General features: G+C 43.8%; 1 protein-coding gene across 2 annotated transcripts in view; it reads left to right on the top strand.

The window, feature by feature from the left end:
• LOC146202319 (plasmolipin-like) overlaps positions 1-11,601 on the top strand; it is a 64,292-nt gene extending 52,691 nt beyond the window's left edge. For both annotated transcript variants that reach the window (XM_084588085.1, XM_084588083.1), the window contains exon 6: positions 4,449-11,601. In XM_084588085.1, the coding sequence (XP_084444211.1) occupies positions 4,449-4,453 (5 nt within the window). In that variant the 3' untranslated portion in view covers positions 4,454-11,601. The remainder of the gene's footprint in view (positions 1-4,448) is intronic.
• Positions 11,602-17,744: the final 6,143 nt, after the last annotated feature.

The raw sequence follows: 17,744 nt of genomic DNA, 5'->3' as shown, positions 1-17,744 counted from the left end.
GGTGCTCAGTTTTGGGTAATGCCACACACACTTGATTGCTCCGTTTCCTTTGTTCTTTGTGCAATACGGTTGATTATACATTGAATTATTGCTTATATCGAGCTGTCAGAATATTTTCTTGAAACTCCCATGCAAAGCTATAGCAGTGTTTTTTGCGTTTAACAAGCTCCCATTCAGCGGAACATTCGACATAAGTTGCGAGTCGGCCACACAACCTTGGTGGCCTGCTGGCACCACTAGCACTTTAAGTTTCAATTCCTTTGTCGTTATTTCCTGCCGAAAAACTTCACTTGGGCTGGACATTGATGGACGATATGTTCAGGTCAGCAAAAATTGATGATTATGAGAATTAAAATTTTTAAAAATATACACAACAGTACGGAATCTGGGTCTGCAGTTTTTGTAAAAGCACATGAAAAAGGTGAATAGGGAGCTTACTAAAAAGTGGCCTACAGTCTGGCGTGCTTATTTTCGATGAGATGCTACTGTCATGTGAAGAAGCAATCGTCTGGTGCACCGGTTGCTGTGTGATGGCTCTTGCGACGTCTGCATCACTGCCAAGAGTGACACAGAATTCAACTGTACTCTACTTTTATTTTAGGTGTCTTTGTATCTATGGTGTACCAGTAACAGAATTAAGCCTCTTATGATAGACAGTGGTTTCTCCCCAAGGCACCATCCACAGCAGAAGCGATGCAAAGTGAGCTATGCGTAGCAACACCCAGAGACCGGTGCGTTGCCAGTATGCTGGAGGGGAGCAGCAGCTGCAAATTTATGCTTTCGGGTTATAGATCGTATATCCGCTCAGCTGCAACATAGCTTGCTAAAGCTGAGAAAGCAGAGGCCTCATTATAGGGTAATTTTATTTTATTAATTTATTTGCTTGGTGTGTATTGCAGCGCGCTATACTTCTGTTAGGCAGAATTGATCATGTCACGATTATCATGTTACGAATCATAGTGTGCGCATCTCTGCCTTGTGAAGTATGAATGGGTTGTGAGCACATATTTTACAAGGGCATTTATTTTGAAGGCATTGTATGGTTTTTGGAGTTTTCAGCAAGTTTAGAGAGGCTTATTAGAAAAATATACAAGAACCGTGAATGAGTTGTAGTACTACATGTGGAAATCTTAACATTGAGGACTGTCTTAATTTCCTCTTGTTAATAGTGATTGAGCAAAGGAGAAATAACAGTATAGGCAACCTGCAGTGGCCAGGCGGCGCTAGTGGAGCGCAGCGTTCAGCGCCGCCAACGGCGGCGCCGAGCAATCTGAGTAGGCTGGCGCGGTCGGGTTGCGTTCGCGTTGTACGGCTAGAAGCATCTCGGCTCTCATTTTCTGCAGTTTTAAGGCAATCGAATGTCTTGAGAGCTACTTCCGAAAACCAATACTGACGAAATGACACCGCCTGTTCGAGAATGCTCATGTTTAAAACGTGAACGGTGTCGACGTCACCGCGAAGTGCGCGCCGCTCGCGACGGAACACCCGCGCGCACAGCTTTGAATGTCGCGTGAGTAGACGGAATTTTTTTAATGAAATTTATTCTCTCAGGGCATTAGTCGGATATGTGATGATGAATTAAGAAATAATTAAATGAATGAAAAATGTTTTAAACGTAGCTTTTCATTCACCTATTGCGTTCACACCTCATACCCAAACATTGAAAGTGCAGAGAGAACCTGAGAAGAGATTGATCGCCGTTTCTTTTTCTGTTCTTGCTGTTTGATTACAGCAGCATAATAATTTCCTAGCGGTTTTGCTTTAAAGTTTAATACCATGACGAACACTTTTGTTCGTGGTGCACCTTTCGACAGTGCCGCGGAAGTTGCAGGAGGCATGGTGCGGTACACGCTACGGATGTCGTGGCGATTGCAAGCACTGTGCGGTTGTAGCGTGCGTCATCAACGAAAACTGTGCGTGCCGGGGGCGGGGAGTAGGGGGCCTCCTACACCGTTGGAAAAATAAAGCCCTTAACAACAACAATAACTGGCATGCATTTTGTATCTCCGTACCTCAAGCTTTGGGAAAGCCGGCGGGAAATGCTGGCACTCAACGGCAAGCTTTCGTAACGGAGGTCGTTAAGAGTTAGAATTTTTTACTGTTGTTACTAATGATGAAATATTCTATCGTCTGAGACAAGAGACTCTTGAGTAGCTTGAGCAGTCGGTGAAAGAAATATTTGGCGCGGAACAATAGAACGAAGTTCCATTCTCAGCGTACACAGTATCACGGGCCTCTACACTCCGCCACTTCAACTTTTTCAGCACCTTAAGAACTAATTTACAGATAAATATGCTTATTGAAATCTGTAATTGGAAGTTTTGAAGATATTTTGGCTTTGTGGTTCCGAATAGACACCGCATTAGAATCCGGTTCACAGATCCACGAACATTTTTTTTTTATTTCGCCTCCGTTGAAATGCGGCTGGAATACGATGCTGCGGCTGCACGGCTTTGTTGATTTTCTGGACGTATGCCCCTCGATCTTGCACAGCATATACCAGTACACGCCAAATTTTACAGCGCGTACTGAGTAATGTGCCCCAACCAGCGTGCGACTCCTCGAGTCAGAAGTTTATACCGTTTCCTCCGCTCACGGGCAATCGTCTTATTTTAGCTTCTTGGCGTCTGTACGTCAATGGCCCCATAACAAAACAAATTTCAGTTACATTATCTCTCGCAGCCAATATCTCCTTCTCTCATCATTCTCCCCAGGTTCTCCCAGCAAGCGGTACGCTTAGGTCTCCTTCGTGATTGTGGTAGTCTTTCTCGTCGCCCTTGCGCTTATTTTTATTCTTGTTCACATCCGTAGTAGTCGAAGCATCGCACGAGACCACTGAAGTCACTAAATGAGTAAATCACACTCACTGGGATAACAAAACGCGAACGCAGAAAGAACACAGCGGCCGCAACATATACGGCGTCAGCTTCTGCGCCGACTCAGTATTAGCTCCCGTCGGCCGCCAGGTTGCGCCACATGTCTCAGCAAACTCCATTGCAGGTTGCCTATGGGACAAGCGATAGAGAAAACTTGAGGGAATAGAGTTCACCAAAATAAAATGCACCAAAGGAAAGCTAGCATTGTCTGAAGCAATGGTAATTATGGAAAAATATAAAGCGTGTACAGTTGCAGTCATAATAATAATAATATGGAGCACACTTCTGCAATCAAATTTCTCTCTTGCCTTACCTAAGAAAAGTTAAGAGACAGTTTATACATATGTTATCAAATAGTACTGGTCTGCTCGTATACGGATAAAAGAAGTCTGGCTGTTTTCCATAAAGAATGCATGAGGAAAGGTGAAATGCTGAAGCATGCTCTTTATTATTTTGGCCACACCTGCGCACCAGCAAAGGGACATTTTAGAGATGAATAGCAACTAATGTCATCTACATACTACAGGTCTTAAGAAAAGACAGTATGTGCACATAAACATTGAGAAAACATAAAACTGAATTTGCAGCAAAACTTCTTTATTGTGTTGCATTTTTTAGGATATTTTTCTGCATGAAGGCCTCAATTTTTCATGTGTATATTTCAGAAAAAAAAAAAAAAAGTCTCTTGCCGCCAAAATTTGCCTCAGGATGGCTGTGCATGGCGTAATCTTTAACTGCACAGTCTTTCTCTTTGAAGTTTGCACACTTTTCATAGAATCGTGGGGATTCTTTGATGGAGGACCACGTTCCAGTGTCGGCTTTGCTGTTCCACCGGGACATGTGATGATGGGAGATCCATGTGAAATGGCATTTTTGATAGTCTGACTTCCGATCATTGCCTGTTCATGTGGCCTAAGCACATTGGTTAAGATAAAGAACCAAGTGGTTTCAAAAATTGAGCTGTAGGCAGAGCAGCTAGTAGGAAGGAGCCCATCTGAACCGTAATCGTGAGATTGGAGTTTATTCTGTTTTGTTATGCCTTTCCCCAAACGGGCATAATTTTATTAACTGTTTTCTATCACGCAGGACATTTTGGTACAGTAGAACATTGGTTGGCTCTCAGTTGATTTGTCATATTTTTGAAATTCCGCAGCTGGTTTCATTTTTTCTGTAGACAGCTAGCCTCATCGTTATTATAAAATGTGCATGCTAAACACAATTATTTTCTCAAAGCCAGCTTCTACTATACCATTTCACAGACTCCTCTTGAAACCCACAGATTTCTTAGATGTGGTGAGCTCCTCCATTGCTGTCATTATCTCTGGCATCCTTTTCACTCCCTCTATAGGAGCTCTTTAGAAGGTGCAAACCCCCTTTTCCTGACAGAACCCCCTTTGCTTAGCACGTGCTTGGAAAACGTTCACCATTGGTAATAGGAGATGAAGTACAAAGTCTTTTATTTTAAAGCGGGTGTCTGTCCTCTCACCTAGAATGGTATTTTTTTCTTTGAAGGAGCCAATGTGTAAGCCACATTATACGTTGGCAGGTTAATTAACTAGCTCTTCTTTGCAGAGTGAAGGAGTGGTGCCAAGAGGAACCCAGTGAGTCTTGCATTAGACACTGAAGTGGCCACCAGGGTGTCAGTGACGGGAGGCAGCTGCTGCAATGGGAAAACCAAAAGAATGAAGAAGGGAATGGCATTCGTCATATCTTCATTCAGTCTGGCTGTATGGACATTTCTTTTTGTGCGCTCATGCCTATAAAAGCCTTTTATGAGTTCTGTGCCAGGAGAGAAAAATAAGTGAATTTTTGCTACTTTTTAGGGTGTGTATTGCTAGGTAGGCTGAATCCCCCGCGGTTATTAATAGTTTTTTTTTTTTTTTGTTTTGTTTTTTGTGTGGGAAGATTTTAGTTTCCACCAGTGAACAGAGCAGTCTTTTGAAGGTTTTTATACTGTTCCTTTTTTTTTCTTCTTCTAATGAAAAAAAAAAGTGCTGACATGCACTGCTTGCATGCCCCTGCTTGTGAAAAAAAAGTACCAAAGTATATTTTTATTTCTGTTGCAGGGCATTGTGTAGTCTTTATTTAAATCTTTGCATTCAGGAAGAAAGGTTGTGCTCAGTGCCAGTGTGGGAGGCTGCCTTTTTGGGTGCAAGGAAGCACTTGTATTTTTTTGTCATCATGTGTGAATTGCTTTGTGCGCACACTTTTAGCACCAGTGCAACAAAAAAATTAGTTACCACTGGAGTTCAATGGTATATGCTTGAAAGATATAGACGTAATGCTTATTACAAAGCATCCTTCTCCAAGGTTGAATTACTTGGTGGGCAAAAAATGGATATCAAACATGTCCACACTTCGGTAATTTACTTCCCATGCTTTCATAATGGGCAGCATATGTGGAGATTGACTCATGACATACTTATTTTGCCATGTAGTGTAACTGCCTCGGTCTGAAAAAAAAAAGGAAGACCTAATGGCATCATAGGTTGTTGCCCAGTTCTTGTTTCTATTGCAAAGGTGCTGCGCAGTCCTGGTACTATGCCTTGCATACCATCGCCATTTGCTCTGTGCATTGAACGCACACTGCTACCAGCCTGAGCTGGGCTTGCAGAGTTGCAGCTTCAGGTCTTTGACTATGTTTGTGCTCTTGTTTATTTAATCATGTTTAGCCCTGCAGCAAGCATGGCCTTGAATTGACTTGTACAGTCCTCCACTGTGGCACTCTCATGTAGTACAAAAGCATAAGCTCAAGTTTTTGCCATTGCACTGAGTGTCCTCCTCGTAAGCAATCCACGTGAACATTGCGTGTCTCTTTTAACTGCTTTGCTGTGTTGCACACGTCTTTTTTTTTTTTTTTTTGAGTGAGAGAGACTTGTATGCTTATTTGAAGTATGCATACATTGGAAGTATGTATACCTGCATGCTTCACGAAAGCCAAACAAGCGCACGCAGTCAGTGATGCATTGCTTCCTTTGCAGTGCTGTTTTCGTTCCATGGAAATTATTTGCACTGTATAGCTTGTGTTGTAACTACAGTGTCATTGTAGTGTTGTCTCACAAGTGTGTTGCTACGCTTGCCTTTCTTCTTTGACTGCAATGAAACTGCACTCTGTGCATCCACTCTGCATTAGTCTCTAAGGCCTGCCTCCTGCAGGGCACTTTGCAGCTTAACGCATGCTGCGTTCTATGTACAAATAGCCGCTGTTGACGGGCACATCAAAGAAATGCTGAAGTCGGCCGTGAACTTGATTTTTGTTACTGTGTGGCTTGCAACACACATTCTATTATTTCTATAGATGGATATATAGCTGTGAGAAATTATGCTATGTGGGGAAAGCAGCTGCATTCGGTTTTCATGGTCCTCCCATTATTGCACTGTTTTCCTCCCCGTGTTTTTTTGCTAACTTGTCGGGACTATGAGACATGGTCACTTGGATGAGAGGACCCTTTTATTCCTTTTAGTAGTTAATCTGCACACATTTTTTTTATCAATTTATTTAAGGGTGGAGAGGCCTGTTAGGTTAACGTGCATAAATTAATCCCGACACTGTCTTGAAACTTCATGACAAATGAGGCATGTTTTTGTACTTTCCTCCAGTTATTTTGTTCCTTTGATAGCATTTCTTGTGCTATTGCTGCACATGGGGTTTTCCAGTTGGAGGTTTGGCTTTGATTATTACCATTGCACAACCTCATAAACTGTTTTGTGCCATGCCAGGGCGTCTTGCGAAATTCTTGCTCTTCCTGTTGTGTGCAGACGCCTTGTGCATGTTGGTTGTTGACTGAATTGTGCCATAACACATTTACCACTCCACACCTTGACTGCATGGATGGTTGGGGGAAGGGTGAACACAAACTAGCCACATAAGTGGCAGGGCGGGATTGATTTCATGTGTCTCGGAAGTGTTGTGTTTGGAATACTGCAGAGCTGAATCTCTCGCTGAACAACCTGCGCTCTCATTTTGCACTTGTTCCCAATCTGCACAGTCATCTGCCTTCCTTTTGGCCTGTTGTAGTTATGCCAGGCCTGCAAGCAACGCACATACCAAACCTGCTTTGTCTGTGTTAGATCAGAGCGTTTATTATTTACTATTGTCAAGATTCGTGGATGACAACTATATATCGCCCGAAGGTATCTGGGAAGGTCAGGAGGTTGAAGGGGGTGTCCACATATGAGTAGTTTTTTCTGGTAAAGGCGTTGTCATGTGTAAACCACTGCCAAATGGGTGGGAATGTGTTTGTGCGTGTGTGTGTGTGTGTATGTGTGCATGCGTGGACACGGTGTTAAAGAAAGAAGCCACATTACTAGGGCACGAAGGTAACATCGAAGATATTGCCAGTCACCTGTTGTTCCACATGCTCTTTAAAGGGGTCCTGAAACGAGTTTTTTTTTTTTTTTTTTTTTTTTTTATTTTCAAAATCTTATAATTTCATAACTGCTTGTGAAATTTACAATTTTCCAAGGTTATTTTGTATCATGGAAGTTATCAACAGCAAAGGAATTATCCCTCATTGTATTAGTTTTTCATTTATTGCCATTCCCAGCCTATAAGGCACTGCATGCAGAACTTATTCCGTTCGTTCTCTTGCACGTGTTAACTGGTGACTGCTAATTTAGGCTAGCAACTTGGTGTGCCTGCTTTGGCCACTTTTTATGCTTTTCTGCTCCCATTGGCAGCCACTGTCCACGATGCTGAAGGAATTTAGCCAACAGCTTCCACTTGTCTGCCCTGATGTCTGAGAAGGAGAAATAACTTTTATGTATGGGACTGCCTAATACATGGTCTAGCAGCATCACCAAACCCAGTACGTTTTTGTCAAGACTACACTGGTATACCAACTTTGCTGCAGATTCAGAGCGAGCAGGCACAGTGTACAGTAAGCAATCTTTGGCACACTATTCTTGGGCCTATTATACAAGTTGGGTAGCTGTATTTGGCTCAAATTTTCTTAAGCTTATAATTCATTGCTGTGTTCATTTACCATGTTCAAAGTTTTCAGGACCCCTTTACTGTAGTTTTTCATTGCCAAAGGAGTAAGCTTACATTTATGCACTCCATTTTTGAGCTTGTTGCACAATGTGCTCTTCATTGTTGAAATTTTCTCAGTCAGCTTATTTACTCCACGTTTTATGTGTGTGTTGGGCACTTGTGAAATCTAATTAATGCAAGAAAAATATTGAATATGCTGAGAATTTCATGCTTTGTTACTCAGTTCACAGCTGCTTCTGTTGCTTTTTCGTGTTCTTGGGTAGTAGGTTGGCTTGCAGAAACAACCTTAGTAGCACGAATTATTGCTAGAATGTTGCCGTTACATGGCTTTTTAAAGATACATCACCATGGGTAGCATGTACCACAGGCCTTGTTTCCACGGTGTATACATGGCAATGAATTTGTGGAAAAGTTGTTAGCTCAAGCACATTAGGTCTCTTTCAGCCTCAACATCCTGGGAACAGTTCTGCAACCTGTGGAACCATTTATTAGAATTAAAGCATCAGTACAGGGTTGGGCCTGCCATTTGAGTGTGAGCATTTTAATACTAAGGCAAAAGCCTTTAATGGCTCATACTATCATCCATTTGGTCACACTATAGCTGTCAATCATCCGAACTTAGCCACGCCGGGCACATGAGAAACATACCTTAATTCTCCTTGTCTAGCATCATGCCAGCACGGTAGCAATGGAGACCGCCACCGCTAGCTAGTTAGTGGTAGATAGTGACAGATAATGGTAGTTTGACGTCATCACTGTCACTGAGATGACTATTACATCATCACCTGGTGACGTCATGACCGGATGTCACGTCATCATGATGTCACATTCGGCCGTGTCTAATAACCGGAACTGACATCATGGTGTCGCATCCGGTTTGACTAGTCATGACATCACCAGGCGATTCACGCATATGCCAAGATGACCCCGCCGGGCTTCTGATCCAGGCGTCCGCGCGGTGCCTTTATTTGGCGCTTCCTCGAATGCCACACCACCAACAAACAGAAGCAGGCCCAGATGTCCAGGAGGTGTTAGTACAGCAGGCATCAGCGGCATTTCAAATTGGTTTACAGGAAAGAAAAGGCGCAGTATCTGTCACAATTCTCCTAGAACAACTTAACCGTGCCGTAAGGAAAAGGAGGGGGTGGGAGTGAAAAAAAGGAGAAAGAGGAGTTGTGGAGGGCTTCGGACCACCGAGCAAGAGGCTTTCGCCTCATCGCAGTTCAGTGGTCCAAAGTGCCCTCTTAGAATTTTTTTCGGCAGGGTTTTGTTTCACTGAACTTTACTAATTAATGCAAAAGTGCATTGTGGCGACATTTTTCTTGTGACTAGTCACGTGAACCACAATGTTTTGGGAAATGGTGCACATTGTGCAATGTTGCACTCGGCATGCCATATGCTTTGAGACATCGTGCATTTTTCATGCGAAAAGCTGTTTTGGCTTCCATCACCTGCACAAGAGTGTCTACAATAGGCATCAGTAAAGAATGGCTATTAGTAACAAATGTTTGCTCATTTTGCTTCACCATTCACATGCTTTCACTGAGCTTCAGCTTTTAGGTTGCAAAACAAAAGCTATAGCATGATAATTGTAAAAATGAACTGTATTTGTGCCGATGTCAAATGTTCAAAATTGTTGTGGTGGAGCAGACTTTATTGGTTAGTCTGTGCATGCGAAGAAGCAGCACCGAACCTAAAGAGCCATGTGTGGACACCTGGTGCTACCTACCTATCTGTCTGCATGCTGCGATACTGCTGCTGTCACTATTAGCAAGCTATACATGGTTGCGGTACACATTCTGCTAAGCATAGCATGTACATATTTGCAGTTATTGTTGCACTAGGACAGCACTGCGCATGTGAGATTTACCAAAGGCGACGACGGTGCCGAGATGCACAGCAATAGCTGACGCCTCGTGCTTTCGCTGAAATAGAAATTTGCAGGTTAATACCAGCACAACTTTTGGCAGAACACCTCGGAGTATGCCTTAATTGCCGCTTCTGCCGCACAAAGAGCGGCTTTCCAGCAGGGCTGTGCTTATAATGGCAGATCTTCACGTAGCTCTTCTTCCTCTGAGAGCATATGCAGGAACACTAGCTGCCATAAAGATCCTAAGCAATCTTTCGGGCAGTATTGAAACTTGGTGGTTAACTATTCGACACAATCTCAACAGGTGGCGGCACTATGCTGTGGCATCTTCAGCATTGTTCATTACTTTTCCTGCAGTTCCTATCAAAATGAGCAATAGGTCCAGCTCGAACACTTTATTTCGCATGCATGGAGCCCTAGAAAGCATTCCTCCATTTAGACTTTTTATGAAGTACCAACAGATGACGTAGACTACAGTACCAGATTTTTCTAGTATTTGTAGTACTTACTAGAATTTTTGGAGTTTCAAGTCCTGGCTGCCATTATTTCCAAATATTCAAGTCTGCAATGTAAATCGAGGTCAGAATAATGATTCATGACTGGCTGGTTTGTGGGGTTTAACATCTTAAAGCAACTCCAGGTATGAGACATGCCGTAGTGGAGGGCTCCAGAAATTTCGACCACCTGGGGTTTTTTAATGTGCACTGATATCGCCCAGTACGTGGGCCCTTTGCTTTTTGCCTCAATCGAAAAGTGGCTGCCGCAGCCAGGATTCGATCCTGCATCCTTGGGTTCAGCAGTCCAGCCACCGTGGTGGCTGAGCCATGACTGTATATAGTACTTCCTTTGTAAGAGTAAACATAAAGCCCGAGACAGTGCTGGAAGTATAGCGCACCAAAAAATTGCAAGTGACCCAAATTTCTTTATACACTGCATAGCTTTGCATAATATCTTGTATGTTGGTGAAGGTTGCAGATATTAATTCCAGTTGACCTTTGCGCAGAATACTTTAGTGTCGTCAAGCATTGTGCACAGTATCTAGTGACTTCGCACTACAGCATTGTTCTTGCAACAGTTCGTGCTACTAGGGGAATTCACTTGTTTTAGTTGTTAAAAGGACCCTTTCTTGATCCTATACACACAATAATCACGGTGGCGTAGCCAGAGGGGGTGGGCAAAGTCTATCTTCTACATTACTTCTTTGCCAATGTATACATATTATCCCCTCCTCTCACCAGAAGGAAAACTAGCGACGCCACTAATGCCCATGATGATTTTATTTCAGCAGTATCATGATTGGTTTGCAAAGTACTGCAAACTTATGTAATGTTCAGAAGAAAAACAATTCAGTTTTAGTTCACAAGTTTAAAGGTAAGGCTGCTTTGCCATTTTGTTTTTCTTTTGTCTGTCTTCAAAAAAGCCTTAGTTTGAAATCAAGAAATGCAAGCGTAATAGGTGTGTCAGTTGTGTACCTTTTGAGCTCACTGGGGAAGGCTGCAGTCCTGGGAAAGAAAACTTCCAGGTATAGTCAACTGCACCACAGTCTATCGGCCCTTGTGCTTCGCATTTTCTAGGATGTCCATCCATCGCGCCTATCCTTCCATACATGCATACACATATATACATATGTGGTTATGACATATAAACTGTGTTTATCGCTTCACTGTTGTTGTCACAGTTCTTTCGTTTGTGTCGCATCTGCTTTGTTTTTGTCATCGTAGCTGTGGTCACACTTGTAGCACGTAAATGTTGCAGAAGAATCTGATCTGCATTGTGTACATGTTTCAAAAGCACTTGTATAGAACAATGTTGTATTGAATTATTCTCAACTAACGATAGAAAACAGCATATTCAAAAATGGCTTTTGTTGTCGTGTGTTATTTGTTCCACCACTACAGGATGATTATGGGAACAGCTGTGCCACTTGCGCTAAATGACAAATTTTGCTGCTTTTTGCTCTGCAATCGAGCTGTAGGTAATTTTTGCACCACACCAATGCGAAAAGACTGTTGGGGAAACTTTTGAAGGGACGAAACTAAACTTAGGCGGCACGCACGCTCCCACCACTGTCGGCGAGAGTATGGGTGTTGAAGTATTTGAAACTCCGAGAAGCTTGCTAACCAAATCTTCTGTTCAATTCAAGTTTCACAGTGAGTTTCTGATCCTGAACATATATCTGAAAGTCATGGATGTTCCTGTTTTCCTGAAACTGCGATCAAAAATTGCATCATTTCTAAACAGCTCTCATTAGCATGACAGGCACGATCTTGCGCCTGTCACATAGTTTCAACATGCGCTTTTTAGACTGCTCTGTGTTGGCAGGCACTGAGTGCTGAGCTCACGCCATGGAACACCAGGGCTATAATCAAGCTAGTGTACAATAATTCGAGACTATCCTGAGCTAAACAGTCATTTTTTTTTTTCGTGTTACCAGTCGCCAACATGCTGGCAGCACGAGATAGTGATATGCCTTGCATGAAAGAATTTCGTTGACAGTCATTGAGAGAGCTAACGCTGCTATCCTGTGCTCGTAGACGGAAAAACGGAAGTGCAGCACCGCGTTTGCTACATGCTACGTGAACGCTCCGACGAAGAAAATGAACTGGTGTCTGTGCTCCTTAATTGTCTTCTTCCCTTTTCTGTACCCATGGAGCATAGCGTGCATGGAGGCGACTTATAGCTGAGCGGGTGTAGATACAACACGTGATCACTCCATGGCTGTGTATTCGCGGCGACCGCTTTCACATTGCACAGATTTCTTCATTGAATGTTGCTATTTCTCATGTGATAGAGACCTCTGGGCTAGATGGCGCTGATATAACGCAGCTTGCCTGCTCTCTTGCTGCATAATTTTATTTTCGCGCATTATGTGGGCTTGAGTTATGGAGGCGGATTTGAGCTGAGCAGGCATAGCTACTAGAGTCACTGGAAAAATTTTCAGAGTACCGCATTCGTTTTCCCTGCGCCGCCGCTCGCCTACTGGCTGATCCGCGTCACGTGACTTCGGGTCACGTGACTTCGCGTCGCCATATCCCTTTCAAGCGCGTGCACAGAATACGTGTCTTGCGTGGGAGTTCCTTTTTCCGATCGTTTCTCGCAGTGTACACGTGAGAAATTCTGCTATGTCTAAGGTGCGGCACCAGGCCTGAGTCTAGAAATATGTTTTCTCTGTGTCTGGACGAAAAGAGTGATCTGCACCAGTGGTAGGTGTGGCTGCACAGAACCGAACAGGAAAAATTCATGCCGTCAAGGAACACCTTGCACAAAATACGCTGGTTCATTGGTTTGAAACTTTGTTCATTTAGCTGCGAAAGAAGCGCACGAAGTATTCAACGTGAACATGGTTCGCCTAATGGCAACATGTGTTTACCTTCCAACGCCGTATGCCACACGTGTGCAGCAATATGCAGCATCCATTTTACTTGCAGAAGTTTGCAAAAGCTACCCTCAAATTAAGTTAAATATCCAGCCGGCATAAGATGCATCTATATTCAGTTCTGCGAAATCACACACACTCTGCATGTTTGTGTGCGAATCAGATCGATGACCGCCGCAGCTCTTCCTTTTTTATTTTTATTGTTAATGCAAATGTACATAAAGCTCTATGCACAGATTTATTAGTTATTTATTTCTAGTTGTACGTTAAAGAAACCCAGGTGTTGGAAATTGCCGGAGCTCTCCACTATGGTGTCTCATTGTATGAGCCGCTTTGGGATGGTGTTAAGCCCTTAACTAAATCAACCAACCAACCAAAGCTGTGTGTTCGCAGCTGGAAACTTTCGGCAAATGTGTGTCAACCAGAGATGCCATCAATGTGCGATGTCATTTTAATTTTTCATGCCAGTTAATGAGTGACGTTCTAGCAAATTGGCGGCACGAGGCATATGTCGATGAAACAACATAAAGAGATAACATTACACAATGAAAAGTACAATATTCACAACCGCGCGGTGAGAGCAATGACATAGTAGGCCATGTTTTTATTTTTTTTTCGGGGTGAAAATGAGTGCGACCAGCGCATTACTTTTCCTTCACTTAATGATGGTGCCGCAAAAGAATTAAGTTCACGCAAAATGCTTAAACAAAAACAAGCTTGGCGTTCTTGGAGCAGCGACAGCGATACTAAATTGTATGTTAGTCTATTTACGCTGTCTCGGCAAGCCTGCTGTTTCACTTTGTGTTGCTTATACAAAATGATTCATCATGTCAGAGCGCAATAAACTCTGCACCTCACCCTCACCCTCTTTACCGCGTCTAGCAGAGCGGCGCCAGCGGACGGCATTCTTGACAATATACGCACACGTTCCTGCGCTCTTTGCAGACATGCTATTTCACGCTTCGTCACGTTATAATGTTGTAACACATGTAACACCACTGCACTGCCCGTAAAACACGAGCTGATCCAAATAGCCGGCAATTTACAAGAGCAGGCGCCCTGAAGTGTTCGCCATTTCACCCACACACATCTTTTCCCATCGATTGCGGACGAAAGTAATAAAGTTAGTGACCACATAATCACTGGTTCTGGTCAGAATAAGCATGCCAAAAGTTTTCAGTTTTACTACTTTAAAAACATGTTAGAAGACTTCAAATGCTGTCACTCGCCGTTCAGACGGCAACTGGGTCCGGCGGTCTGGAAGGAAGATGGCGCCCGCGGGCACCTTTGCGGTACTCTGAAAATTTTCCAGTGACTCTAATAGCTACAGCACGAGAGCGCTCCTGCTGTCTATTCGCGGCAACCGCCTTTGCCTTGCACAGTTTCTATCTGTAAGAATTTTTTTTCTTTTTTTTTATCTGGTATGACCTAAAGGAAGTCTGAAACGGGCACCAGAGCCATAGTACAAGATGTAGCGCAGCCTGTGCGCTCTCTTGCGTGCGTTTGGTCGCGTATAGTTTCGTTACTGCAGCGATGGGACTAAGCCAGCACTAGCAATAAAATTCATGCCTGAAGTTTTTCTGAAACCAGAATCGTCCGATGTGCTTGTGAAAGTATACACTTCAAATGCTTTTGGATATGAGTGCCACTCTTCGAACAAATTAAAGCACAGTCACTAAATTTCTACTTGATAACGAACTGGCAGAGCTAAAGGCCGAGATAACTGTTATTGGTGCGCTGAGAATACATGATTGTGGCAACATAGGTCTCAGAACGGCTTAACCAATATGCAAGCACTAAGCTCAGCCAATCTGGCCAAGAAGGCAGTATTTGATGGAATTTTTTCGGCACTAGGGACTTCCTCAGGAATTGAAATTACGTGGGACTTCTACATTTCTACGGGGGAAGGGGAGTTTCGAGGGTAGGTGAGAAGCAGTAGTGAATAAGCAGTAGGGAATAAGGAATATAGTGTCACCCGTGTAGACGGCTACAATTTCTCATTCATGTCGCGAGCTTCGCCAATGATGTACCATTTACACCCCCCTTCGGTATCGTTACAGAAAGACAACAGATACTGCCTGGGAGTTTTGGTTTAAATTATACTCGAGATCTGCATGGATATTCTTTTATACACCTGACTACTTTTCGCCTCAATAAAAATCGCACTATGTACATATACGGCTTGATTTATCAGTTTTTTTTTTATTTTGCTGTCTCTAAAGAAACCTGAATTTACTGTTTCCGAAAGATGAAATTTTCATAGGACTTCCCTTTTTTATGTGCTTCAAGACTACGCAACACATTTTTCTTTCTGTCACAAAAGGTCTGCTAGAAAAAGCTCTTTTCTTTTTCTGCTAGGAAAGCTGCAACAAGAGCATTGTCAGTTCCACCACTGTACAATGTAGTTAGCCGCACACTGTTTTGTCTTTCATGACCTCATTAAAAGCTTATTATTGTGCTTGATAGCTGTATAGCTCAGTTGCCTTATTTCCATGATTTCAAACTAGCTCATGCGTTGTCCAGTGTTATCCAGAAAAAAAAACTTACTGTTTCCTAGGAGATACATTCAAGGCAGCTAAGTAAAAATGAACACTTTTTCTGCGCTTTACCTGTTTATTCATGAAAGTTATTGCATACAAGGAACCGTTTGTATTACTGTATTACCTGCAGCTCACCGTAGGGACTTAAACCTGGGACCCTGTGGGTGTGAAGGCCACCCCTCCTCCCATTCCCACAGGCGGTTGAAATTGAGAGGAATGTCACAGTTGCCAGACGAGAGAGGTTCGGTGCACACCAAAGTGTGCGTGTATCCGCTGCTTGCCATGCACTTTGTTGCAGCCGGGTTCGATCACTCTGCCTTGTTGGCGCTCGTGTGGCATGGTCAAGCTGGAGAAGCAGGAGATGGGTTTACGATGAAGTAGGGAGAAAACTGCAAAATAAGAGCATATAGACAAGAGATCCATGAGATATGAACCGAATATCCAACATGTAGCCCCGCTATTTTGCAGCGTAAGCTGCATCTCTTAAGGTATATATGGGGGTATCCTGAGACAGCCAGTGCGGCAAGAGAAAATGATAGCATTTGAAGCCACCACCGATGGCACGCTGTGGAGCCATGTGCTCCAGTGCGAGAGTTGGGACGTGCCAGCAAGGCACTAAAGTTCCAGTGACTTCACAATTAAGGCACATGCAGCTATGAGAACTGATGGACAGGTTGGTCAGACATGATTTTTAGTGTAACAGCGCAACGACACAAGGCCAGAGGAGACGCCGCTGTGTTTCGCCCCCGTCTTTTGCCAGTGGCTCCAGAAGAGGTGTGTATTCAAAACTCATGTGAGAGCACGAGCTGCGCAGGCGGGTACATTGTACTCTGCACACTGCAATGTTTGAACAGAAAGCTGGCGACTTGTCGCTGTAACGACCCCGCGTGCGTATTAGCCCCGCCACGTATCTGACTATTTGTTGCAGGATAGTAGCGGGCCCATGCAACTACTTCGACGCTGTTTTGTGTGAAGAACTCTGAGCTCTCTGCCGACATGAGGGCACTTCCATTGTCTGAAATGATTTTTTGTGGTTTTTCTTGGTAGTCTGAACATGGGACAAACAATGCTCTCAGCATATCTATGACACCAGCCAATCAACGTTGCCCATATGTTTCACCTCGAGATACTCTGTGTAGCGTCGACAATGACAAAAAGCGTTCACCCCTGTACCTGCGTCTTTCAAAATTTCTATGCAGTGTATGCCGGTGTGTCTAGGGCCCACTTATTTGCCTTCTCCCATTGTGGAGGTGAGGTAGACCCTTTGTCGAGCTTTTTCGTTGTTGTTCTGGCATGATCTTGCAATTCTGCTCTGTAGCTTCTGCGTAGCGCCGTCGACTTCAGGCGCGACTGTGCCACAGCGGCATTGCTTGTGCGTCTATCATAGGTGGGCACCATAAAGAGGAGCTTACTCACATTCACAACCAGTGGCACTCAAGCCCACTCACTCGCACTCACACTCGGGGGCTGCTCTCATTCGCGGCCACTCACCTGATCACGCTCACGCCCGGTCCTGTTCACGGCCACTCACTCACACTCATTGCCACTCCCATTCATGGCCAGTCATGAGAGCTAGAATAGCGCAGGTAGGTTTACGCACGCTAAACAAGCATTATGAAGGACATTCTGCACTTTTGGCTCGGCAGTTAATTCAGTCTACTGGCTCCATCTTATTAGAACAGTAGCCGTTTTTATCAGAAAACCAACACTTATTGTTCGGTCCCATTTCTGTGGCACAATCATCGCTGGTATAAAAATTTAACCAAAATTAGAGCTACGAGATCTGTCCTAAGCGATGGGTCCGGAGTCAAGTGCGCCGCCATTATGGAATGATATACGAACAAAGAATCGCGCATGCTAAACGTCCGTTTCAAGTGCAGCGGTTTCACCCGACGAAACTGCGGTCATCATCGGCCTGCGACAGGACAGAGTGTAGGTCTAGCCTCCAACGGTTTGAGCAGGGTGACCACAGCAAAATACCGAACACCGGGATGTTCTCTAATGTACGGTCACGTGAGAGTTGCCGCGGCAGAGGTCAAACTATTTGTTCTAATTAAACTGAATCTAAAAGCGTGCTGACTGTAATAGT

The sequence above is a fragment of the Amblyomma maculatum genome, chromosome 1, assembly GCF_055883805.1.
Source record: "Amblyomma maculatum isolate TAMU_Amacu chromosome 1, ASM5588380v1, whole genome shotgun sequence".
In the NCBI taxonomy this organism is placed as follows: domain Eukaryota; kingdom Metazoa; phylum Arthropoda; class Arachnida; order Ixodida; family Ixodidae; genus Amblyomma; species Amblyomma maculatum.
The sequence above is the reverse complement of the archived record's forward strand: the minus strand, read 5'-3'. Positions and strand labels throughout refer to the sequence as shown.